We start from the raw sequence: 25,219 nt of genomic DNA on the forward strand, positions 1-25,219 counted from the left end.
CACCTGAACGCAGCATAGTGTTTCAAAGCCCCTGATTGTCTTCAAACGCCGCATTAGGCTGAAAGTTTACTTTCACTTCCTGAACTTCGTGGAGTGGCGCTTGTTGTTGGTGTGTGAAGAAACTGTAAGTTTGCTTTGTTTCCTCCTTTAACAGTTTGTCTTTAGGAACTTTACTGTTTGTTCAGCTCATGTTTGAGTTCTTCACACAACAAACTGTGTGTGTTTGTATTAAAGTCAGTGTGTAATGTTTCCTGGCTAACATCAGCTGTGTGCAGCTTAGTTCAGCACAAATCTGCCGCTCCATAGTTCACGGTAACGGACTCACAGCTGGACCAACGAGGCCGAGTGTGTCCGCCACTCTGAGCTACGTTCGTGTTTGTGTGCTTGTAGTTTGTACTTTGTGAGTTCACTCAGAGGACGCAGCGTACGTGATGACGTCACAGCCCTTTACCTCCTTTACTGTCACTGTGATTAATATTTACACACCACACGAGACACCTGACAGCATGCTAACGCTAAGCTAAAGCTAAGCTAACGCTAAGCTAGCCAAGAACCCAGAGTGATGTTAAAGCTGAGTAAACACTGACCCCAGACCAGCACCGTGATAAAGTGAGCTGCTGCTGCTGAACCTGAACAGGTAACAAAGTGATGAGCAGTCAGGCTGCAGGTTTCTACCTGTTCATGTTTCCACAGTAGAATCACTTTGAAGTGTCTTTGTGCTGTTTCATCTTTGATTTGTGTTCATAAACACTCAGAGAAACATCACGTGACCTCATCAGGATCTGTGTTGGTGTGTGGGGCTGTACCTCAGCTTTAGATTATGGTGATTATGAGACAGTGTTTCAGCTCATTTTACACAGTAACATGAAAGTACTGTTATGAGGAGTAATGACGTAACATACTCCATTACTTTTAATTAAAGTGTTCTGTGTAATATGTGTGTTACGTCCCCTGGCTAGTCTAGGGGGTTGAAGGGACGAACATAAATGTGGATAGAGAAGGAGGAGCCAAGATGGTAAATTTAAAAGGTTTATTTAATACTGGTGATGGGACGTGGGTTCAGACCGAGGTGTAACGTCAGGGAGAGCCAAGGCCAACATAACAAACAAAACATCCCTGACGTAGAAATAAAAGAAACTTACCTAACTCCAAAGAAACAAAATATACAACCTATAACCATAACCTACCTAACAACACATAAACAGGAGAAAACAGGGTGTCAAAACAAAAGGCAGCTCTCCCCTACAAGCAGTCTGAACATGAAACAATAATGCTCACACAAAATACAAAGGCATGCAAGCCTGCACCAGTATGGCAACCAAAATGGCCGGAGGGCCCAGAAGCACAGCTCCACAGGCCTTAAATAGTGCTCTGCTGATTACCAATCAGCCGGACTCTGCACAGCATCCAATCAGGACAGAGGAGGTGGAGCCTGGACAAAACAAAGGGTTAATAGGGAGAAGAGACATCCTCCTGGGGGATGTAACATGTGTAATAATGACTTTTTTGAGTAACTTCATCTCTGTCAATAACAACATTCATACGTGGAATAAAACCACATCAGTGGATCATTGCTGGAGCTGCCTGGACTTCAGTCTTCAGTAGGGCTGAACGATATATCGCATTTGCGATAATATCGCGACATGATCAAGTGCAATTTTCTAACCGCAAAGGCTGCGATTATACTCTGGACATGTCCAAATTCATGGGCTGCATCCTCCTGAGGCCGCATTTGTAGACCGATTACGTCACAGCGACGCGCCGAAGGCTGTCCAAATTACTACCATATCCCAGAATTCATAGCGCGGCCCAGCCAAACTCCAGTTTCCAGCAATGGCGGCCGCTACTATGTTTTAAAATTACTCATACTAATCTTTCTGGGTCACAAAATAAACTTTTAACATATTTTCAGGCGAGAAAGTAGTTGTGTAAACATCAAATATCTGCTCGGTTTATCAAGATATCCCATATTTGCAAAAGTGCTTCGACGTTTTCAGAGGCGTCTGCTACCCACCAGCTCGACAGCTAGCCGGGAGCTCGAGGGTTACTGATGCGGCCGAGAACGGCACAACTCCCGGCACATCATTTTCAGATCACCGCGGAGTTTCGCTGCTCGGGTTAAACGTAATATATAAGTCACTTAGACAACCTAAAAATGTTATTGTTGGGCTTTTTTCAGTGTTTTGTTTGTTCGTGAGTAAATCGGTTTGGCTGAGATTAAAGTTATTAGATTAGATAAAATAAAACTTTATTAATCCCCCGGGTGGGTTCCTCCTTGGTTTTCACACAGCTGACTAAACGTCAAACAGAAAACTTATTAAACAGAAGTATGAGACAGTCGAGAATTTACACCAGTGTCTGGTTATATTTTAGATAGCAAGAAGCAGACGGCCGAGTTTATTAAACTCCACCGAGACAGCGGTGACGCTAATCAGAACTAGACCGTCCAATTTCACGCCTTTAAACTTTAAAGGCGTGTTTGTGTGTGTGTTTATACAATTGCTATTATGTTTGCACTTTATGTGTAATGTTACTGACTGCAGAGATCAGTAAGATGTGTGTATTTTTTATTTATTAGTTTTATTTATTTAATATTATTTTTTAATTGAATGACTGTCTAGTAGTTCACAGATGTCGAAAAACTGAGTGTGGTAAAGCCACAGATTTTGTTTATGTATATTTCTGCAATCTGCACATTGTACTGACTTTCATTTTAATGTTTACACCAGGGTTCCTTGTCAGCACTTTATGCTCAGATGTTTGTAAGCTAAAAATAAACTATTGTGTATGTTCAAATATACTGTTGTGATTGAAGAAGTTAAATAAAAATGTCAGTCATCAATTCATGCATCACCTCATGTCATCATAACAGAGGTCTGTCTTCCAGGAAAGAACAGTTTAAAATTAATGTAATATAGTATTGGCCATACTATATGATGTATTGCTTGTCTTTGTTTAATAATACAGAAGACAAAGACCTTAAAAAATAATCGCATATCGCATCGCAATCGCAATATTGGGGCAAAAAATCGCAATTAGATTATTTTCCATAATCGTTCAGCCCTAGTCTTCAGCATCTCAACCAACAGCATCGACATGCTGCTCCAGATGTCTGTGCTCCAGATGTCTGTGCTCCAGATGTCTGTGCTCCAGATGTCTGTGCTCCAGATGTTTGTGCTCAAGTGATCAGACTCACAGTTTCATCCTTGAAATAAGTGTTTATATTGTTGACCCACCATTGATCATGATCAGTGGTGGGTCAGCGACATGCTTTCTTTCCGTCTCAGGTTTAAATATCTGGGACTCTCCACCGTTTGGTTTTAAAACTGAAGAAGCTTCTCGGATGAAACGTCTTCCAGAAACTTAAAGACGTCTCTTTTCTTTCCAAGCTCCTTAGACCACATGACCTGGATGACTGAACCTACAGACATATTGACCTGGTTTCTAGGTCACATGACAGGTCAGAGGTCAGCGACTGTAACTCGGTTACTCCTGTTAATGTGAACTCACTGAGTGTTTGTGGTTTACCTCTCAGACTGACTGAAGATGATGATGGAGGAAGAGGAGGACAGAGCAGAGTCTGCAGGGTCCAGCTGTCCGTCTGTGAGGAGTGACGGGTCCAAAGATCAAAATCCAGGCTTCAGTGGTGAACCTGGAGCAACGAGGTCAGAGAGCTGAACTCACTGAGTAACAGAAATAATTCTGCACTGACATTATAATCAGTGTTGACTCTGGTTGATTGTCTGACTGTGTTTGTGAGCTGAGAGGAAATGAAAATGAGTTTGTAACAAAAATCAGTTTTGTCCAGTTTTCCTGTAAAAAGCTGAACTCTAATCTAAGAGGATGTTACTGACAGGAAACAGCTGCATTATCTGCAGTCTGTGTCATCACAGCTGCTTCAATCATGTTTGTGTCTGCAGAGGTCAGAGGTCACAGTCTGCAGGGTCCAGCTGTCCGTCTGTGAGGAGTGACTGGTCCAAAGGAAACCCTCCAGACTTCAGTGGTGAACCTGGAGCAACGAGGTCAGAGAGCTGTGATGACTCCTTTACATGTTTGTGTTTCCTGGACAAATATGACCTGAAACATCCTCAGATTGTTACAAAGATTCATTAAAAAGAAAACAATGAAAGAGAAAAGATCCAAATGTTCGACTTGGTCATTTGCTGTTTGAGGACAGTGATGCTCATATCTGTGGGGAAAGTGTGACCTGAGTGGGTTCATGTTTGTCTTTAAAGAACAGCTCTGATGCTCTTTGTGTCTGATCTGTTAAACAGTCTGAGAGGTCACACAGAGACCCAGCAGCTAAAGCCTGGATCATACTGGCTGCTGTTACTCCATCAGGACAACACTGAACCACAGTGCTGTTCATGGAAATCAGTGCAGCTTTACACTGTATCACCAAAGTACTGACTCGTCTGCCTTCACACACATGTAAACTTGAGTGACATCATATTCTGAGTCCACAGCATTTAATATGATGTCAGCCAAGAGTTCAACATATAACAGCTTAAACTGTTCTGAAAAGGTTTTTTCACAGGTTAAAAAGTGTTTACGGGATTTTTAACAGTTCTTTCAGAAGCACATACGTGAGGTCAGACACAGGGAAGCAGCAACACTGACTGAACACAGCTTTTAGAGGCTAAATTCACATTTTAATAATGAAAGTGGCTTCATGTGTGTGTCCATGGTTCATCCACAGAGTGGAGCAGCAGAGCTCAGAGGGTCCCAGTGGTCAGTCTGCCCAGCAGCATCAAACACAGCTGGACTCCATGTTTATGGTCTGTACATGTACAACAACTACTTTATTATTAATATTAATACATTTGTTTATAGGTCCCTTTCAGAACACCAAGGACTCTGTGGACTAAATGACCAAAAGAAACAAACTTTGAAATCAGACGTGCAAATGTGATCACAGGGAAACGTTTTAAACATCGAGGCTTTAAACAGAAACCAAAGTGAAACAGTTTGTAGTCGAGATCAGTGGGAATGAAGCTGAATAACTGTTTCTTCAATAACTCTGAGAAATAAATGACAAATATGATGGAAATTAGCAGCATTAGCACTTACTAATGATGTGAGTCAACACTCTGCTGTATTCAGACGACCACATTAGGTGGTGTAATGGAAACCAGTGGATCCAGTCCAGTCGTGGCGACCTGTGGCGAGTCGATCTGAGCAGCTACTAATGGAAACGGGGCCATAGATGTGTTTGTGCTTAATAACAGTGAATCACAGGATTTTTACATTACAGTTAAAATCTCATGTTGTTTGTTAAAGTGTGCAGTTCAGGGTGTGTTACTAAAACTGTGGTTTGCTCACTTTCCAAAGACCCAGCCCCCATAAAAAGCAGCCAATCAGCTCTAAGAGTTACACACACGTGTAAACCAGAGCAGCAAATCAGGTCCAAATGTGTTGTTCACAGTGAGTGGATCATCAGTGTGCTGCTATGTTAACATCCTGCAGCAGGATGTGTTTGGTCAGCTGGTTCACATTTCCTCAGGACCTTCTTGATGTGATGTTCTTCTGCCTCCCTGGCTGCTGTGTCTGTGGGGATGGCGTTCGCTCTGTGTTGTAGCGTCCTGATGACGCCCAGTTTGTGCTCCAGTGGATGATGAGAGTCAAACCTTAAATACTGATCTGTATGTGTAAACAGAGTGAACCTTTAAGACCAGCTGTCTGTATGATCAACTCTGTCACCTATAACATCGCCAAGTTTCTGGCTTCGATCATCAACCTGTTGGTAGTTCAGCTCTGAACACCAGTGAAATGTTTCTCCCACTGAAATCGCTGCATTCATATGAACAGAATCAGCGTTTTGGGACCGTGGAGTTGTGGAGAAATTCTCAGTTAATCAGATAAAGTCAAACTTATAATTGGTGAGGAGATCGTGGATGATCTGCTTCTTGATTGTAAAGAAGTGGATGTTGTGTGGACTGAAGTTCAGAGTGGTGGGTCATTCATAAATATTCTGTTCCAGCTGCTGGAGGACAACATCATCACGTTTGTGAAGAACGAGCTGAAGAAGATCCAGAAGGCTCTGAATCCAAATAAGCCCCAGTGCTTGGAGTTTCAGAGGGAGGATGATGAGCAGAGGAGCAGCAGAGAGGCATTTGTGAAGATCACAGTGGACTTCCTGAGGAGAATGAAGCAGGAGGAGCTGGCTGACCGTCTGCAGAGACGTAAGAGGATTTCTTACTTAAGGTTTTAAGCTGTTAGATAAATGAGACACTCATGACACCAGTGTGTTCAGTCATTTCTCAGTGGGTCAGAAAATGTCGTCAGCGATTTGTAAAATATGATTGTTGAAGTTGTATTTTTATTATTATTATTCAGAACTTCCAGCTGCTGTTTGTCATCGTAACCTTAAATCCACCCTGAAGAAGAAGTTCCAGTGTGTGTTTGAGGGCATCGCTAAAGCAGGAAACCCAACCCTCCTGAATCAGATCTACACAGAGCTCTACATCACAGAGGGAGGGACTGCAGAGGTCAATGATGAACATGAGGTCAGACAGATTGAAACAGCATCCAGGAAACCAGACAGACCAGAAACAACCATCAGACAAGAAGACATCTTTAAAGCCTCACCTGGAAGAGATGAACCAATCAGAACAGTGCTGACAAAGGGAGTGGCTGGCATTGGGAAAACAGTCTTAACACAGAAATACAGCCTGGACTGGGCTGAAGACAAAGCCAACCAGGACATCCAGTTCATATTTCCATTCACTTTCAGAGAGCTGAATGTGCTGAAAGAGGAAAAGTTCAGCTTGGTGGGACTTGTTCATCACTTCTTTACTGAAACCAAAGAAGCAGGAATCTGCAGCTTTGAAGACTTCCAGGTTGTGTTCATCTTTGATGGTCTGGATGAGTGTCGACTTCCTCTGGACTTCCACAAAACTACAATCCTAACTGACCCTAGAAAGTCCACCTCAGTGGATGTGCTGCTGATAAACCTCATCAGGGGGAACCTGCTTCCCTCTGCTCGCCTCTGGATAACCACACGACCAGCAGCAGCCAATCAGATCCCTCCTTACTGTGTTGGCATGGTGACAGAGATCAGAGGGTTCACTGACCCACAGAAGGAGGAGTACTTCAGGAAGAGATTCAGAGATGAGGAGCAGGCCAGCAGGATCATCTCCCATATCAAGACTTCACGAAGCCTCCACATCATGTGCCACATCCCAGTCTTCTGCTGGATCACTGCTACAGTTCTGGAGGATGTGCTGAAAACCAGAGAGGGACGACAGCTGCCCAAGACCCTGACTGAGATGTACATCCACTTCCTGGTGGTTCAGGCCAAAGTGAAGAAGGTCAAGTATGATGGAGGAGCTGAGACAGATCCACACTGGAGTCCAGAGAGCAGGAAGATGATGGAGTCTCTGGGAAAACTGGCTTTTGATCAGCTGCAGAAAGGAAACCTGATCTTCTATGAATCAGACCTGACAGAGTGTGGCATCGATATCAGAGCAGCCTCAGTGTACTCAGGAGTGTTCACACAGATCTTTAAAGAGGAGAGAGGACTGTACCAGGACAAGGTGTTCTGCTTCATCCATCTGAGTGTTCAGGAGTTTCTGGCTGCTCTTCATGTCCATCTGACCTTCATCAACTCTGGACTCAATCTGCTGGAAGAACAACAAACAACCTCCAAGAAATCTAAATTATTTAACAAACCAAAACTTCAATCTCTCCACCAGAGTGCTGTGGACAAGGCCTTACAGAGTCCAAATGGACACCTGGACTTGTTCCTCCGCTTCCTCCTGGGTCTTTCACTGCAGGCCAATCAGACTCTCCTACGGGGTCTGCTGACACAGACAGGAAGTAGCTCACAGACCAATCAGGAAACAGTCCAGTACATCAAGGAGAAGCTCAGTGAGAATCTGTCTGCAGAGAAAAGCATCAATCTGATCCACTGTCTGAATGAACTGAATGATCGTTCTCTAGTGGAGAAGATCCAACAGTCCCTGAGATCAGGACGTCTCTCCACAGGTTATCTGTCTCCTGCTCAGTGGTCAGCTCTGGTCTTCATCTTACTGTCATCAGAAGAAGATCTGGATGTGTTTGACCTGAAGAAATACTCTGCTTCAGAGGAGGCTCTGCTGAGGCTGCTGCCAGTGATCAAAGCCTCCAACAAAGCTCTGTGAGTAAACATGTGATCAGGCTTTATTTATAACATAAACAGTATCATGTGTGATGGACCCTTAAAAACTTAAACATATTTTTTTACATGATCATCAGCACTAAATACAGTATATTATAGTTAATGTTTGATGGCAGCAGTAAATGTCAGAGTGTCTTAAACATATCTGGGTGTCAGCTTTTATCAAAGTCACGTCCAGAATCATCCTGTAAGTAAATTTCTTTATACAGCAGCTTTCACAGGTCAAAAACCACAAAGTGCTTTACAATAGAAACAGGCAATAAAAACACAGAAGATAAAAACATTAAACAGCAAACACTGAACATCATACAGCCTAAAACTAGTTAAAGGCCACTCTGAATACTAGAGTCTGAATAAATGAGTTAGTGGGACCAGTAAAAGCCTTTGACTGGAAGATCTCAGATGTGAGAAGAGCTGTAGGATTGTAGAAAGTCAGAAACATAAACTGGGACTAAAAGTAAGGACTAAAACTTTAAATAACGCCTAAAATGAACTGGTTACCAGTGTGAAGAGATTAAACTGGAGTAATGTCCAGTCTAATGTGCTGGTTAAAAGCCTCGCAGCATGATTCTGTACTGACTGAAGACGTTCAAAGACTGTGATGGAGCCGTAGGTGATCAACTCCCTCATTGCTCCTCTGGTCTTATTGCTCTGCATCAGTGCACTGCTCAGCTGAAGATGAGTTCACTTCTATATGTTACAATCTGCCTCACCAGTACAGCTCCAAGGATCTGCAGCTGCTGAATCAATTATATTCCTCGTGTTTCTTCTGGTTTCCTGTTGTTAGATCTGCATGCTTGATTGTTTTTCAATCTCTCCAATGTCGTGCACTTTGATTTCCGACTGTACACAGTCTGTGAACCATGACAATTTGTGACAGAATGCAATGATCAGTGAGGACCCGGAGGACACTGACATTTACACTGTGCAGAATGAGACTTGAGACTTTATCTCACTGCTTTGTGGACGACTGATGGAAGGACTAATCACTATATCTGCTTTAATTGAACGAATTTCCATTTCACTGGTTCAGTCTCCCAGAATCTCTCAATCATACCTTGACCTTTTCCTAGAGTAACTAACCCTCACTCACCAGGATATGAGCCAGCCTTCCCTCTCATTGCTACATACTTAGAGTCTTGCCTATCACCTAGGGCTGCACGATTAATCATTAGAAAATCCCGATCTCGATTCATACTTGTGTGCGATCTCATTTCCAAATGACAACGATTAAAAAAAAAAAAAACGACGATTGTACCTCATTTTGATCCGGGACGTAATCTGCATGAAAACAAGCGCTCACTCTTCCTGCTCAACAAATGACAAGGGCGGAGCCTTATACCACGTGATACAGAAGCTGTGCCGTGTGATGCTAAAATTAGCGGAAAAAACAACGGAGAGCACGTCAGGGATGACGAGAAAGTGACAGGAGAAAATCCGTCCCAGTCAACCACCCAAACATCAATAACGGGAACCTTATACAGCGCTTCCCTATACACGTCGAACTCGCGCAGGCACAAAGAAACTACGGAGGCTATCACTTATCACCTGACCAAAGATATGGCTCCATCAACACTGTGCAAAACGAGGGATTTAGGAAAACGATCAACACCCTAGACAAACACTACACAGTGCCGTCCCGCAACTATTTTTCTATTGTTGCACTACCTGCTCTGTACACGCAGCGTCGAGCAACGGTGGAGACAGAATTTCAAGCAGTACATTTTGTTGTTTTTATGTTTATTTATTGTTTTTATGTTCAGTCTCAACTGTTACGAAGTTGATGTGCAGTTAATAAGTGCAATAAATAGGGATGGGTATCGTTTAGGTTTTATCCGATACCGGTGCCAAACCGGTACTTTTGAAACGGTGCCGGTGCTCAAACGGTGCTTAAAGAATGGAGAACACAAACTTTGTCCAAAAACCTCTCATGTTCAGCTGTTTTTTTTTGTAAAAAAATAACAATGTTAGCCTTTTCTGCAGCTATGGGGCATATATGGTATCACTCTTGGCTGGAAGCAGTGCTTAAACAATGGAAAAAACACAAACTTTGTCCTAAACCTCTCATGTTTAACTGTTTTCCACTTTTTCTTTGGTCATTTTAGCCTTTTTGGCCAGGGTGAAGGGAGTATCTGCCATCAAACAAGAAGACAGCCGCATGTAGCTATGATGATGTTTGCTAGTTCACCTTACATGCATTAATGTAATAACGTGGTTAGCCTACTCAACGTAAATTACACACGAACAACATGAAGCTACTCACGCAGAGAAGAACGGCTGCTGCTGCATCATCATCCTCATCATTTCTGCTACACTGGCAGGGCTAGGGGCCAGGACTCTCCTCTTCGGGTTTTTGGGGGATGTTCTAACTCCGGGTCCGATAACAGGCACCACACCCGCAGTAGATGCGCTCGGTGTGAGGTCTCGCAGCAAGCTATCAAATACGGCGCATTTCTTGGCTTTTAAAAAAAACGCTATGCGTCGCCAGGTGTTTCATCGGATTCGAGGTGTTACCTCCTTTGACAGTATCACAGTATCAGCTTAAAGCACTTGTTGCTGCTGAGTTTGCATCTTTTGCTGTGAAGTACAGCCAGACTTTGACCGCGTCGCCTTGGACATTTTTAATCTGTAGCTCTGCTCTAACAGAACGTACGTACCCGGCCCCGCCTACTATCCTCGGAAACGTAAAATGATTGGCTAGAAGTGTATCACAGCTCAGGAAAAAAAAGCACCGAAATAAAGCACCGAAATGTGCGCTGCTTTTCGGTCTGGTTACTACCGTTTATGTCAGAACTGGTGCCATCATGGCACCGGACACCGGTACCCATCCCTAGCAATAAATATTTATACTGGAAAAGAAAATCGTGAGAGAATCGTGATCTCAATTCTAAGCCAAAAAATCGTGATTCTCATTTTATGCAAAATCGTGCAGCCCTACTGTCACCTGTTCACAGAATGAGTCATCACTTGTTTTTGTTTAGCATTTAATGAACAAGTTCCAGGTCTTTATATTTACACAGGGAACATTTTTAAACTAAAACGTTTTTTAGCCATAAATAGTAATGCACACTGACATTTGTCTTTCTTTCAAAGGTTCAACACAAGAAGTGATTTAAATTAATCACAAACAGTTTGTTATCAAATGACAATTTTTCAGATTATGTCTTTATTTTGTTTTTGTTTTTTAGGCTGAGTGTCCCTGATCTCTCTGAAAGAGGGTATGAAGCTCTGTCCTCAGTTCTCAGCTCCCAGTCTTCTACACTGAGAGAGCTGGACTTAAGTAACAACAACCTGCAGGATCCAGCAGTGGAGTTTCTTTCTGCAGGACTGAGAAGTCCACACTGTAAACTGAATACTCTGAGGTGAGATCAAGTTATGTTGTGCTTTTCATGAATTGACAGAATTAACCAATAAGAAGCCACTAAATGGGGAAAAAAGTCAGTTAAACTTCTGTAATAGTTTTATGTTAGTGTCATCTCTTAGTGTTGACTAGGGCTGCATGATTTTGCATAAAATGAGAATCACGATTTTTTGGCTTAGAATTGAGATCACGATTCTCTCACGATTCTCTTTTCCAGTATAAATATTTATTGCACTTATTAACTGCACATCAACTTCATAACAGTTGAGATTGAACATAAAAACAATAAATAAACATAAAAACAACAAAATGTTGTCCTGCTTGAAATTCCGTCTCCACCGTTGCTCGACGCTGCGTGTACAGAGCAGGTAGTGCAACAATAGAAAAATAGTTGCGGGACGGCACTGTGTAGTGTTTGTCTAGGGTGTTGATCGTTTTCCTAAATCCCTCGTTTTGCACAGTGTTGATGGAGCCATATCTTTGGTCAGGTGATAAGTAATAGCCTCCGTAGTTTCTTTGTGCCTGCGCGAGTTCGACGGGTATAGGGAAGCGCTGTATAAGGTTCCCGTTATTGGTGTTTGGGTGGTTGACCGGGACGGATTTTCTCCTGTCACTTTCTCGTCATCCCTGACGTGCTCTCCGTTGTTTTTTCCTGCTAATTTTAGCATCACACGGCAGCTTCTGTATCACGTGGTATAAGGCTCCGCCCTTATCATTTGTTGAGCAGGAAGAGTGAGCGCTTGTTTTCATGCAGAGTACGTCCCGGATCAAAATGCGGTACAATCGTCGTCTTTTTTTTTTTTTTTTTTTTAAATCGTTGTCATTTGGAAATGAGATCGCACACAAGTATGAATCGAGATCGCGATTTTCTAACGATTAATTGTGCAGCCCTAGTGTTGACCTAGTGTTGCAATAAACAGGATTTATTGCAAAAAATCTAAAAACTCTTTAGTGCACCCTCATTGCAATTTAATAACAGTGTTTAATGTTTATGTGTCATTTTTCAGACTGAGTCACTGTAAGCTCTCAGAGAGAGGCTATGAAGCGCTGTCCTCAGCTCTCAGCTCCCAGTCCTCTAGTCTGAGACAGCTGGACCTGAGTAACTCTGACCTGCAGGATTCAGGAGTGAAGTTTCTGTCTGCTGGAGTGAAGAGTCCACGCTGTAAAATGGAAACTCTCAGGTCAGGATTTAAAATGTTCCACCGATGATCATGTTAAACCTGATTTCTATTACTGCATAAACAGTCAATTGATTTGAAAAAAGTCTTAATGTAGAAATTAGCGTCTGGGGTTTTTAGTGATATTTGTTCACTTTCTGTCTTTCATTTGCAATGAAATGTCCCATCTGCTCCTCTGAGTCCAAATTCTTTATTTTAGCAGTGCTTCATCCACCAAACCTTCTAGTTCGATTCCTGTATTCTGAAGGTTTTTACAGAGCTGTTTGTTCAGATATCAGAATTTGATTTTCAGAAAATTTTAGTAATAAAAATATGATCAATTGATTATTTCTGACTGAAAAGATGAAATATATATTTGGTCATAGTGATATGACTCATTGCCTCACTTAAACATAAAATGTAAACAAAAATTCAAAACAATAGATTAATATAAAACTGAATTTGACTGTTGAGCTTAAAGTGAGCTTGAATGTTATTCACTTCCCGTTTTATTTTGGTAGTTATCGTCTCTGGTTTTTACTTTTACTTCCTCCCCCGACATTGTCTACATTAGTTTCAGCTGTAGAAGATTTATTGACTGTTTGATTTGTCACTTTTTTTAAAACTATAATTGTTGACTTATAAACTATTGCTAAAATGTATTTTTATTAAAATACCAAATAATTTATTACTTTATCATCTAATTAGATTATAATTCTGTAAATAGGGGAGATAGTGTGGTCTATGTGGGTTGTCTTCAGGTACTCTTCCTCCCACAGTCCAAGAACATGCATGCAAGGTTAACTGGAGATGTGTGATTGTGAGCATAAATTGTCTGTCTCTGTGTTTACCTGGCTACATCACCATGGTTACTGATGCTGAACCAATAACCTGGTCTGGATCAGGTTATGTTCAGAGTTTTTGTTTAAAATCAACTGAAGTGCCTCGTTTTCACTGATTCTTTCATTTACAGGAAGCTTTAAGTGTGATATAGAGTCAGTTAGGGTTGCAAAGGGGTGGAAAATTTCCGGTAAATTTCCAAAAAGTTTCTGGTAAATTTCCATGGTAAGTTAAGCTTGGGAATTTTGGAAATATTCCATATTGGAAACTTTCCATGGAAATAATGGGAATTATGGAAATTAATGGGAATTTAGGAGAACTAACTGGGAATATATTATTTCCAAGCATAAATATAAACAGAAATCATAAGAAAACCTCCATGCAAAATGTTTTCAACAGATATTTCAACAGATTTATTTGTAAGTACAGTAGAATAGAACACGTTTCAATAACTTGTTTCATGGATGAATAAAAACAGAAATGTTGAGTTCAATATTACCATCCCCTAACCCCGCTCATTCAAAAATGCCCCCTGTCCAAAAATCTCCACAAAGTCCCATTCAAAAGGTTAAATGAAAAATGCCACTTATCCTCCAAAACGTCCCATTAAACATGCAAATCTTCCTTCAAGCAATCCTCTTTTCTCATTTTTGCTCAGTCAATAGACTCTTCCTGGACCTCATCATCATCCAACAACATGTCCACTTCCTCAGCATCCAACTCTGAGTCTTCCTCTTCAGTGTCACTTTCCAGCCTTGTTGAGGATGGCTCTGTGTCAGGCTCAAAGAGCCGTAGGTTTGCCCGAATGCCGACCAGCTTTTCCACTCTCACATTTGTGAGCCTGTTGCGAACCTTTGTGTGGGTGTTGCCAAACAGTGACCAGTTGCGCTCGGAGGCGGCTGATGATGGTGGGATTTGGAGGAGGATGGAGGCTACAGGTGCAAGGGCCTCAGATTCACATAGTCCCTTCCACCAGGTGGCTGCAGATATGTGCTGGCATGACTGCCATATTCCATCCCCTTTCCAAAGGCCTTGCTTTGTTCGATACTTTGCCAAACTGCCTAGAACTTTGCCTTTATCGAGACCCAGGTGGTCAGACATGGCTGTAATGACCGCATAGGCACCGTTGATCTCTTCCCCAGAAAGTATGCCCTTGTCATATTTGGGGTCCAGCATGTATGCTGTTGCATGCACTGGCTGCATGAAGCCAGTGCATGCTCCCTCTGCTGTTCCAATGACTTGACCACAGCCGTTTCCTCTGCTTTCAGTAGTAGGGAAGTGGGCAGAATTGTCTGGATTTCTTCTTTGAGTTCTGCAAAAAGGCACTGGACATCTGACAAGATGGCACCATCCCCCTCTATCTTCGCTATTGCTGCTGCAATAGGTTTGAGGATTTTCCTGCTGCTAGATACTCTTTCCCAGAACACATCATCCAAGATGACCTTCTTGATGTCACTGTCGATGCCTACAGACTGGGATATGGCCATCTCTTGCAGAGACTCCTTTCCCTCCAGAAGGCTGTCAAACATGATAACAACACCACCCCATCGCGTTATGCTGGGAAGCTTCAGTGTAGTACTCTTGTTCTTTTCCTTTTGCTTTGACAGAAATGTAGCGGAAGTTACTTGTTTGCCTTTAACATATTTCAGAACTTGCTTCACTCTCTTATTCAGAGTGTCCATTGTTTTTAGTGCCATTATGTCTTTTAGGAGAAGATTTAGTGTATGGGCTGCACAGCCAATAGTAGTTATATGTGGGTAGGTCTCCTCCACATGTGCCCAGGCAACCTTCATGTTGGCTGCGTTGTCAGTGACCAGTGCAAAAACTTTATCTGGTCCAAGGTCATTGATGATCACTTTTAGCTCATCTGCAATGTATTGGCCTGTGTGTCCGTTTTCCTTTGTGTCTACACTCTTGTAGAACACAGGCTGAGGAGTGGTGATTATGTAGTTAATAATTCCTTGTCCCCTGATATTGGACCATCCATCAGTGATGACTGAAATACAGTCAGCTTGGTCAATGGTCTGTTTCACCTTTGCTTGAACTCGACTGAACTCTTCATCCAGTAGATGAGTAGACAATGCATGTCTGGTTGGGGGAATGTATGCTGGTCGGAGAACATTCAAAAATCTCTTCCAGTACACATTGGATGTCAGCATCAGGGGTGAGCCAGTTGCATAGATTGCACGAGCGAAACACTCATCTGCGTTTTTCTGGCTAGTGTCATCCATAAAATCAAAGAATCCTCCGATGCCAGAGGGACCAGGAGCTGATGAGTGGGTATCTGACTCTGATACAGCTGAAACAGATTCATTTTCCCCTTGAGTGGAACTCCTGGCTGCTGCATGTGTTGGGCCTTGAGGAATTTTTTTGCACTTTGCAATGTGCTGCTGCATTTTTGTGGCATTCTTCACGTACGTCTTATCACAATATTTACACATATATACAGGTTTCCCTTGCACATTAGCTGGTGTAAAATGTCTCCACACATCAGATAGCGCATGTGGCATTTTTCTGTAAAATAAAACAAGAGCTTGTAAAAATGCTAATGCAATGCAAGAGATCGTAATAATACAATTGCAATATGATAATAAACAGATATAAATAGTAAGGCTAGCTAAACAACTGGAATGATCTTCAAAACAAAACAGCCAAATGAGGAAGCTAGCATCTTCTTTATGTTATATTAGCTATGGCTTATTTAGCATCTAACAGATGCTAGCATTTTATTTAGCATCTTATCAGATTGCTATCTATAGGATTAATACATTTTATGTGATATTCACAATTTAAACATTTAATGAATATATTTTCCCATAATATCATCAAAACTTACCTCACTTGTTAAGTCCACAGGCTCAAATGTGTGCCTTCAATACTCTTTGTCCTTCAGGCTCAAAAGTGTGGTCCATGTGTACATGTGATGGAGGCATGCACAGTGCCAGTAGGTGGTCTCAATAGCCATGCAGCAAGCATGTGCTCTGTACATGTGATTAAGGAATGGCATGGATATTCAAGTGTATTTGAATTGCATTTGTTTGTTTTTGTCAATATTATGCTAAAATATACTTTGCTCAACTATATTTAAGTTCCCTAAGAAGAGCCAACCTTCAATTTTGAAAATTCCCAGTTTATTCCCATAAATTCCCGTTAATTCCCGTTTATTCCCATGGAAAGTTTCCATCTTTGAAAATTCCGGGAATTTTGCAACCCTAGAGTCAGTCATATCTGACTAATGTCAGTGAATGAGGCCCAGCTGTAAAGTCACAGCAGTCACACTGTATGTGTCTCATTGTCACTGGAGTTTAGGCTCCATGCATTCAGCTGGTGCTGCAGAAAAAGTAGAAATGTTTCTGTTTGGTTCTAATGCTGAGTCTCTTTTACAAAGATAGCACTGCAGCTAATCCTGCTCATGTAGCCAGTTAGTAAAAACTCAAGTCACTGTCAGACACAGCAGACATTTATTGATAATCTCACTGTATGTGGTCTTTTAGCGCCTCCTAGTTGTGAACATGTGGAGTGGTGTTAGTCTGGGTGACGAGTGTAACTGTTGAGTGAGAAAGACTGTGGTCGTGTCCAAATTCATGGGCTGCTTCCTCCTGAGCACCCGGCCTTCGCGGTCTACGTGGGCCGGGTCCTCAGAAGGTCGGGTAGGCCGGAAGTAAACGGCCGTGAAATTGGACGGTCTAGCCTTCTGATTAGCGTCACTGCTGTCTCGGTGGAGTTTAATAAACTCGGCCGTCTGCTCCTTGCTATCTAAAATATAACAGGACACTGGTGTAAATTGTTGACCATCTCACACGTCTGTTTAATCAGTTTTCTGTTTGACGTTTATTCAGTTGTGTAAAAACCAAGGACGAACCCACCCGGGGGATTCATAGTTTTATTTTATCTAATCTGATAACTTTAATCTCAGCCAAACCGATTTACTCACGAACAAATAAAACACTGAAAAAGCCAAACAATGACATTTTTAGGTTGTCTAAGTGACTTATATATTACTTTTAACCTGATTAGCGAAAGTCTGCGGTGATCTGAAAATGATGTGCCGGGAGTTGTGCCGTTCTCGGCCGCATCAGTGACCCTCGAGCTCCCGGCTAGCTGTCGAGCTGGTGGGTAGCAGACGTCTCCGAAAACGTCGAAGCACTTTTGCAAATATGCGATATCTTGATAAACCGAGCAGATATTTGATGTTTACACAACTACTTTCTCGCCTGAAAATATGTTAAAAGTTTTGTGACCCAGAAAGATTAATAAGAGTAAATTTAAATCTTAGTAGCGGTCGCCATTACCAGAAACTGGAGTTTGGCTGGGCCGCAATATGAATTCTGGGATATGGTGGGCCACGAAGGACACACCCGACCCATCCTTCAAATTCGGGGAAAAGGAGGACGCATTTGTCGGCTGCATTCGGAGGAGTCCACGAATTTGGACAGCCTTCGGCGCGTCGCTGTGACGTTATCGGTCTACAAATGCGGCTCAGGAGGAAGCAGCCCATGAATTTGGACACACCGAGCATGCGTGCTGGTAGCACCTTAGCCACAGCTTGAGTGTGGAGGAGAAGCTGAAAAAGAAGGTTTTCTAGTTTGTAAGGAGGAAAAAAACTGAGAGGAATAAGTTAAAGAGAGGCTGGAGAGTAACACAGAGCAGCAATGAATGCTGCTCACACAATTTAGACAGTTTAGCATTAAATGTTCGAGTGAGTTAGCTCCCAGCTAACTAGCAAACCAGCTAACTAGCAAACCAGCTAACTGCACCCACAAGCTGCGACTGCGTCTTTCTAACAAGAGCGTCAGACACTCAGACTGGTTTTCTTTGTGGATGATGATTTATTCTCACTGATCCTTCATGATGATGCTGCCATCCACCCACTGCTCCTAGCAGTGTTGCCAACTCCTCAGTAAGGAAAATTGCTATTGGCTGTCCTAAAAGTTGCTGGAAGTCGCTGAATGACGTCATCGCCTAATTTGGATAAATGGTCATGCTAATGTAATTGTAACGTACGTTGTAGGAGAGAAAAATAACATCGTGGAAGCGACATAACGTGAGTAAAAAACATCCTGGAATGCATTTAAATAAATAAATCATAGTTCTGTCTGTAACTATTACAACACTCTCACCACATTTGTTAACAATTCTCTCAACAAATGTGTTTCTCCTCGTTCTTTGTTATCCAGCTGAGACTTTGGGTATAAATGTGTCATAAACAGGAGAAAGCAGTGCAGGTTCAATGTAATCAAACCTCAGACTGAGTTCAAAATCATCACCTGTCCCTGATACCACGTCAGCACCAGAACCATGATGTGTTTACTCACATTTAAAAAGGTGGAGGTCAGTGTGAATGGACTGTTGTCATTGGTCTGAATGTGCCTCTATAAACATGTGCTCTTCATTATTGATGTTTTCCTAATGAACAGAAAATGAGACTTAATAAAATCCTCTGACTGTTGTTGGAGCAGGTTGGGTCCTGGGTTTGAGTCCCCCGCTGAACCACAGGGGCTTCTAGCTTTGTTTCACAGTGTATAGAACAACAAATAAAACCAAATCTCAAAAAAACGCATCAAACTTTGAGGGTTGAACCAAGGATGAGGAAGCAGACTCGGCCCCAAACAGCTGGATATATGGATGTTACCACAGCAACCACAGCAGTGTGCTCTCAGTATATTTAGTTGTATAAAGGTGTTTGTGGTGTGTTGCAGCTGAAGCAGCCTCATGTATGTTGACACAGGGAGAAAATAGTGTGAGGACACTGTTCACAGCAGTCACAGCTCGCTGCCTTCAACAGTCTCTTCCTTCCTTGTTTGGATGTCACTGATATCATCTTCTGCTCTCACACTGACCACCTGTTGGAGCTAACATGCTAACATGGAAGCCGCAGGTATGCCACCTGTGGCAGCTGAGGTCACGTGATCTGAGTGTTTGAACCACACGTTGGAGCAGCGTTTCCAAACATCTGCACTTCAGAAGCTCCAAAGTGTGGAAACGTCACTGTGGAGCATCCCAAGAGATTTTCTTGCCTCTGCAAAGCTAAGCTTGCAAACAGCACCATAGTTTGTCAATCCCAACCAATCAGAGCGCTCCTTATGTCACGTCACATGACGCGTGTGTTTACCTCTTTGATTAGCACCCAAAGAACTAAAGAAAGGCTAAAAGGACGTTCAGCCAATCAAATCCCTCCTAGGAACAGGAAGTCTAGAGAGGAAATGGAGCAGAGAAGGAGAATCACCAGTTTAAATGTCTGAGTTTTAAACTGGTGACCCTGTAAAGAGGCTTTTATTGACTCTGTTTTCTTTACAGCTTTTTTCACCATTTAAACTGTTTAATATCAGATTTAGAAATAACTTTTGGACAGTTGTTGTACATTTCCACTAAAATGTGACACAAATAATGACTTTCTGACTTTACTTTGGACTAATCTAACGACTCAGCCTAGCTATGTTGGACTTGGTGTGGAAGCAGCTCCCAGTTTGAGTTCAGGAGACAGACACCCTCTACTTTGAAGATCAGCTTCAAACTTTCCTTTTTGATAAAGCTTATAGTTCGAGCTGGATCAGGTGACCCTGAACCATCCCTTAGTTATGCTGCTATAGGCTCAGGCTGTTGATGATGCTCTGCTTTCTTCTCCACTCCCCTCTTTTCACTCCTGATGCTTTTATATGTCACGACTGCATGTCCTTAACTTTTGTGTCTCTCTGAGCTCATCTCTTCTCTTTCCCCTCACCCTGCAACCAGTCATGGTAGATTTTTTTGAAGCTGAGCTTTGCTCTCTTCAGTTGGGTGTCTTCCCTGCTGCCTTTAAAACGGCGGTGGTGAGGCCCCTTCTGAAGAAGAGCAATTTGGATTGTAATGATTTTAATAACTACAGACCTGTATCCAACTCACCATTTTTAAATAAAATCTTAGAAAAACTTGTTTTTACTCAGATTACTGATTTTCTCAATGATAGACAGATCCTGGAGATATTCCAGTCTGGATTTAGGGTGAACCACAGCACAGAGACTGCTCTCCTAAAGGTTTTAAATGATCTTAGATGTAACTGGGACGCCCAAAAGCTCTCAGTCCTGGTGCTACTGGATCTAAGCGCAGCCTTTGATACAGTAGACCACGCTATTCTTTTAAACAGACTAAAACACACGGTGGGCCTCTCTGGTGCTGTACACAACTGGTTCACTTCCTATCTCTCTGACAGAACTTTTATGGTGAGTATGGATACATGCTCCTCTAAGATCCATAAAATGACATGTGGTGTGCCTCAAGGGTCGGTTCTAGGCCCTGTACTTTTTAATTTGTATATGTTGCCTCTCGGCAGTGTCATCAGGAGGCATGGAGTGAACTTCCACAGTTACGCTGATGACACGCAGCTGTACATCTCCGTGTCTCCTGATGACACCAGACCAATGGATGCCCTTTTTAACTGTGTCTTGGATATAAGATCTTGGATGGCAGAAAACTTTTTACAGCTTAACCAGGACAAAACTGAAGTTTTAATTGTCGGTCCTGAGGCTCAGAGAGAGAAACTCTTGTCTAAATTACAGGCATTTTCACTATGTCCTTCGCTACAAGTGAAAAACCTGGGTGTTATTTTTGACTCTGAGCTTGGTTTTATCCCACATGTTAAACATGTAACTAAAATTGGATTTTATCATCTAAAAAATATAGCCAGAGTCCGCCCTATTCTCTCTCGGGCCAACACGGAGATGCTGATGCATGCTTTTATTACCAGTCGCATTGATTACTGTAATGCCCTGCTCTCTGGTCTTCCTAAGAAGAATATTTCACCTTTACAACTTTTACAAAACTCGGCAGCTCGTGTGCTTTTAACCATGTAAAGCACTTTGTGCTATATCTTTGTATGAAAAGTGCTTTATAAATAAAGATTGATTGATAGATTCTCCTCCAGGAGCCTGTTTTCACTGGGAGGATCGTTGTGTCAAAGGGAGTTCTTCCTTCCCACCATCACCAAGTGCTGCACACAGTGGATTGTCTGGTTTTTGGGGCTTTCTCTCTAATATTGGAGGCCTTACACTGTTAAACAGCTTCAGACGACTGTTGTTGTCTGTTGGGAATTGTCACTTTTAAATAAAGTTACATTGAATGGATGTAAATGGATAGATGTTATTGTGACAAACAGAAAATGATCTTTAAAAGATAGATTGTTGTTTTGTGTGTCTGCAGTCTGTCAGGCTGTCTGATCACAGAGAAAGGCTGTACTTCTCTGGCCTCAGCTCTGAGCTCCAACCCCTCCCATCTGAGAAAGCTGGATCTGAGCTACAATCATCCAGGTGACTCAGGAATGAAGCTGTTGTCGTCTGGACTGAAGGATCCAGGCTGGAGACTGGACACTCTCAGGTATGGAGAGAATGTCTGATAGAGGAGGACAAGCTGGAAACATTTCCTGTGTCCTTCACTCACTTCCTGTTTGTTTCCTGCAGATGAGACATGAACAATCACACATGCAGGAATATTTTCAGGGACAGACACACTAGTCTAGCTGGATAGTACGTGGATATTTATGTAGGGGGTCTCCAAGGAGTCTGTTTGCAGGAACATTAATGATAACTGATAAGTCATGTTGAGAGTTTCCTTAAAAGTAGACCTACAGTTAGGTCCATAAATATTTGGACAGAGACAACATTTTGTAACTTAAGTTTTTAAAAATCTCAGTGACGAACCAATTTCAGTGACCAAAAACGCCGTTTACGTGTGGACGAAAGGTGCAAACGCATAGAAAAATCTGCGTTTTCAAAAATACCCGGGTACGTGTGGACGTAGCCTAAGGATCAAACCTCTATCATTATGCAATCGATTATAGAACTCTAAGCATATATGAGTAAATATTTCTAAGCATAAATGACAATCAACAATATAAACCTTACAGCTGGTTTTAATAACAGAATTTATTTGTTTCTCAAATGAGAAAGAGCTATCGAGAAACACTCCTAAATCTTTAGTTGTTAACTTTTCCAGTGGGCCAAGGTCAACATTATCTGCTAATGCTAAATAGGCTGCCGTTATTAACTAACGCTAATTTGATGCGAATTAGCATTATGCACTAATGTTAACACTTACTTTTTAACAATGTGAACGGCTAATGCTAACATTACAACAATCTGAGCTGCTAATGCTAAGTAGGCTGCCATTAGCACCTACGTCTAATTCAAGGCAGATACGCATTAGAACCTAATGCTCATATCGTTTTCCTTTACTTTATAACAACGTGAGCAGCTACTGCTAAATAGACTGCTGTTATTAGCTATCCACCAAAAATATCCACCAGGGTGGATATTTTCGAAAACTCAGTTTTTGCATTTACGTGTGGACGAGAAAAACGGAGAAAACGCAGAAAACGCAGCGTCAAAGGTGTGCGCCTTTTTTGACGTCACACTGTGCGCCATGTTATTGTTTGGGTGAAATGAATTTCTACAATACTGTTACTGTTAATTCTACTCTCTGCAGTGTTTAAATGCTTACATATACACACAGTTACTGTCCCTCCACACATACGACTCGGTTCTGCTTCTATGCCCCAGCTTTGTTTACTTTTTCCCACCAAGGCTTCTAGACTTCTGATTGGCCAACATTTCTACAGGTTAGGAATATAGCGCCACCTGCTGCTTTGGCATGTTCCTGGCAGCGTTTTCCTTCATTTCTGCCTTTATGTGTGGACGGGATTATTTTTTAAAACGAAAACGGAAAATCTCCGTTTTTAAAAACACCCGTGTACGTGTGGACGTAGCCTCAGTAGTCTGTAAAGACTCTGTGTGCCTTCCAGAGTGCTCTGGCATGCACACACACCTTAAGGTCATGAGAGAGGTCGTACCTTCTCTTACTGATTTATGGTTTAGGAGAACACCTGCTCTGTGTCTGGTTAAGTATAAGAGCCCTTTGTTAGGGGGACCGCTGGACTCTTAGCACCAGCTTTGGGGAGTCTTCACAGGGTCACATCTGGAACACACACAGACACACACGCTATGCACAGACTGGTACTCTTTGTTCATACCTGTGTAAGACGTCACATGTTAATGAACTTGTGCATATTCATGTGACCTCAATAAAGAGCAGTGTTACGAGGGAGCAGACGAGAGCGACTGAGGTCAAGTGAAGGAACGGCGCTGTCACAGTTCTCTCCCTCATCAATTGTCTGGTTCCAGCGGTGGGTCTGTGCTAGACGACCCATCACCAGCTTTTTCCACTGGTTACCAGTACGTGGTAGAATCCACTTCCAGATCTGGTTGTCTTTAAATCTGTGAATGGATTGGCTCCATCTTATCTCTCTTTAACAAAAGAATCCAAGTGGAGCCCTCAGGTCTGCAGATAAGCAGCTTCTGACCAGAACTAGACGTAAAAACAGAGGTGAGCTTTATCGATGGCTGCAGCCAAACTCTGGAACAGTCGCCCTTCACATCAGGTCGTCACCAACACTGGACATTTTTAAAAGCCGGTTGGAAACACATTTGTACTCTGTAGCTTTCAATCCTGACCAGTCTTTATAGTCATTACTGTGTATGTTTCCTATTTTCTCTCTACTCTGTGCAGCACTTTGGCTCAAGCTGTTTTTAAATGTGCTGATAAATAAATGTAGATTTCTTTGAATAAAACAGTGGAGCCGAGCTTTGAGCTCAGTGTGTAACAGTGTGTGTGTGAGAGCCATGTAATGTCCATGTGTGCATGCTGACTGTGCTGCTCTGACCCCCCTCCTCCTTTCAGGGTGGAGCCTGCTGGAGTCCGATGGTTGAGACCAGGTCTGAGGAAGTGTAAGTGTGTTTTTAATGGGATTCATGAAAACAAAGCAGCACACATTCAACCATCTTCATCATGTCAGGAGTCATCATCAAAGTGTCAATCAATGAACAGATGATGGATCAATAACTGCAGCTGGATTGTGTTTGTTCTCTCCATCAGATTCCTGTCAACTCACAATCGACACAAACACAGTGAACACAAAGCTCCAACTGTCTGACAACAACAGGAAGGTGACACGTGTGGAGGAGGTTCAGTCATATCCTGATCATCCAGACAGATTTGATGTTCATCCTCAGCTGCTGTGTAGAAATGGTCTGACTGGTCGCTGTTACTGGGAGGTCGAGTGGAGAGGAGACGTTTATATATCAGTGAGTTACAGAAGCATCAGAAGGAAAGGAGACAGTGACTGTGTGTTTGGATGGAATGATCAGTCCTGGAGTCTGGAGTGCTATAATGATGGTCCTCAGTCTGTCTGGCACAATAACAGCTACACATCCATCTCCTCCTCCTCCTCCTCCTCTGTCTCTAACAGAGCAGCAGTGTATGTGGACTGTCCTGCTGGCACTCTGTCCTTCTACAGAGTCTCCTCTGACACTCTGATCCACCTCCACACCTTCAACACCACATTCACTCAAACTCTTTATCCTGGGTTTAGACTCTGGTTTCCTGGTGGCTCAGTGTCCCTGTGCTGAGTGGAGTGTAAAGAGTGTCTCCTGTTACAGAAACACTCTGACTGTTGAACAGATAGTTCAGTCTGTACATGTCTGTCTCTTTCACTCACAAACACGTTTTCAGATTCATGGATTCAATCAGTTGATGTTTGAAACTCTTCTAAATGATTCCTTGTAAACTTCTTCAGTCACAAACAAACAGGAAGTGATGTCACATGTGTTCCTGTCCACACAGCAGAATGAGTCTATTGCTGACAGTGATGTACAAACAGAGTGAGCATTTCTGAGG

At 42.4% G+C, this 25,219-nt stretch overlaps 1 protein-coding gene across 2 annotated transcripts; it reads left to right on the top strand.

Moving 5' to 3' along the window:
• Positions 1-64: 64 nt before the first annotated feature.
• On the top strand, positions 65-25,140 carry LOC147300692 (protein NLRC3-like). 2 transcript variants are annotated; one of them, XM_086284903.1, is made up of 11 exons: positions 65-124; positions 3,536-3,665; positions 3,921-4,022; positions 4,700-4,778; positions 5,981-6,182; positions 6,337-8,137; positions 11,347-11,520; positions 12,527-12,700; positions 21,692-21,865; positions 24,224-24,270; positions 24,419-25,140. In XM_086284903.1, the coding sequence occupies exons 2-11, from the start codon at positions 3,547-3,549 to the stop codon at positions 24,949-24,951; spliced, it is 3,405 nt and encodes a 1,134-aa protein (XP_086141029.1). In that variant the 5' UTR covers positions 65-124; positions 3,536-3,546; the 3' UTR covers positions 24,952-25,140. The 2 variants fall into 2 exon arrangements, with proteins under 2 accessions (XP_086141029.1, XP_086141031.1); XM_086284905.1 differs by lacking the exon at positions 65-124 and adding an exon at positions 3,390-3,460.
• The last annotated feature ends 79 nt before the right edge of the window (positions 25,141-25,219 follow it).

This window comes from Aulonocara sp. 'chitande type north' Nkhata Bay, unplaced genomic scaffold (assembly GCF_057382095.1).
Source record: "Aulonocara sp. 'chitande type north' Nkhata Bay isolate Kocher_YH1m ecotype deep benthic unplaced genomic scaffold, A_spYH_male_GT1.1 unmapped_scaffold_19, whole genome shotgun sequence".
In the NCBI taxonomy this organism is placed as follows: Eukaryota; Metazoa; Chordata; class Actinopteri; order Cichliformes; family Cichlidae; genus Aulonocara; species Aulonocara sp. 'chitande type north' Nkhata Bay.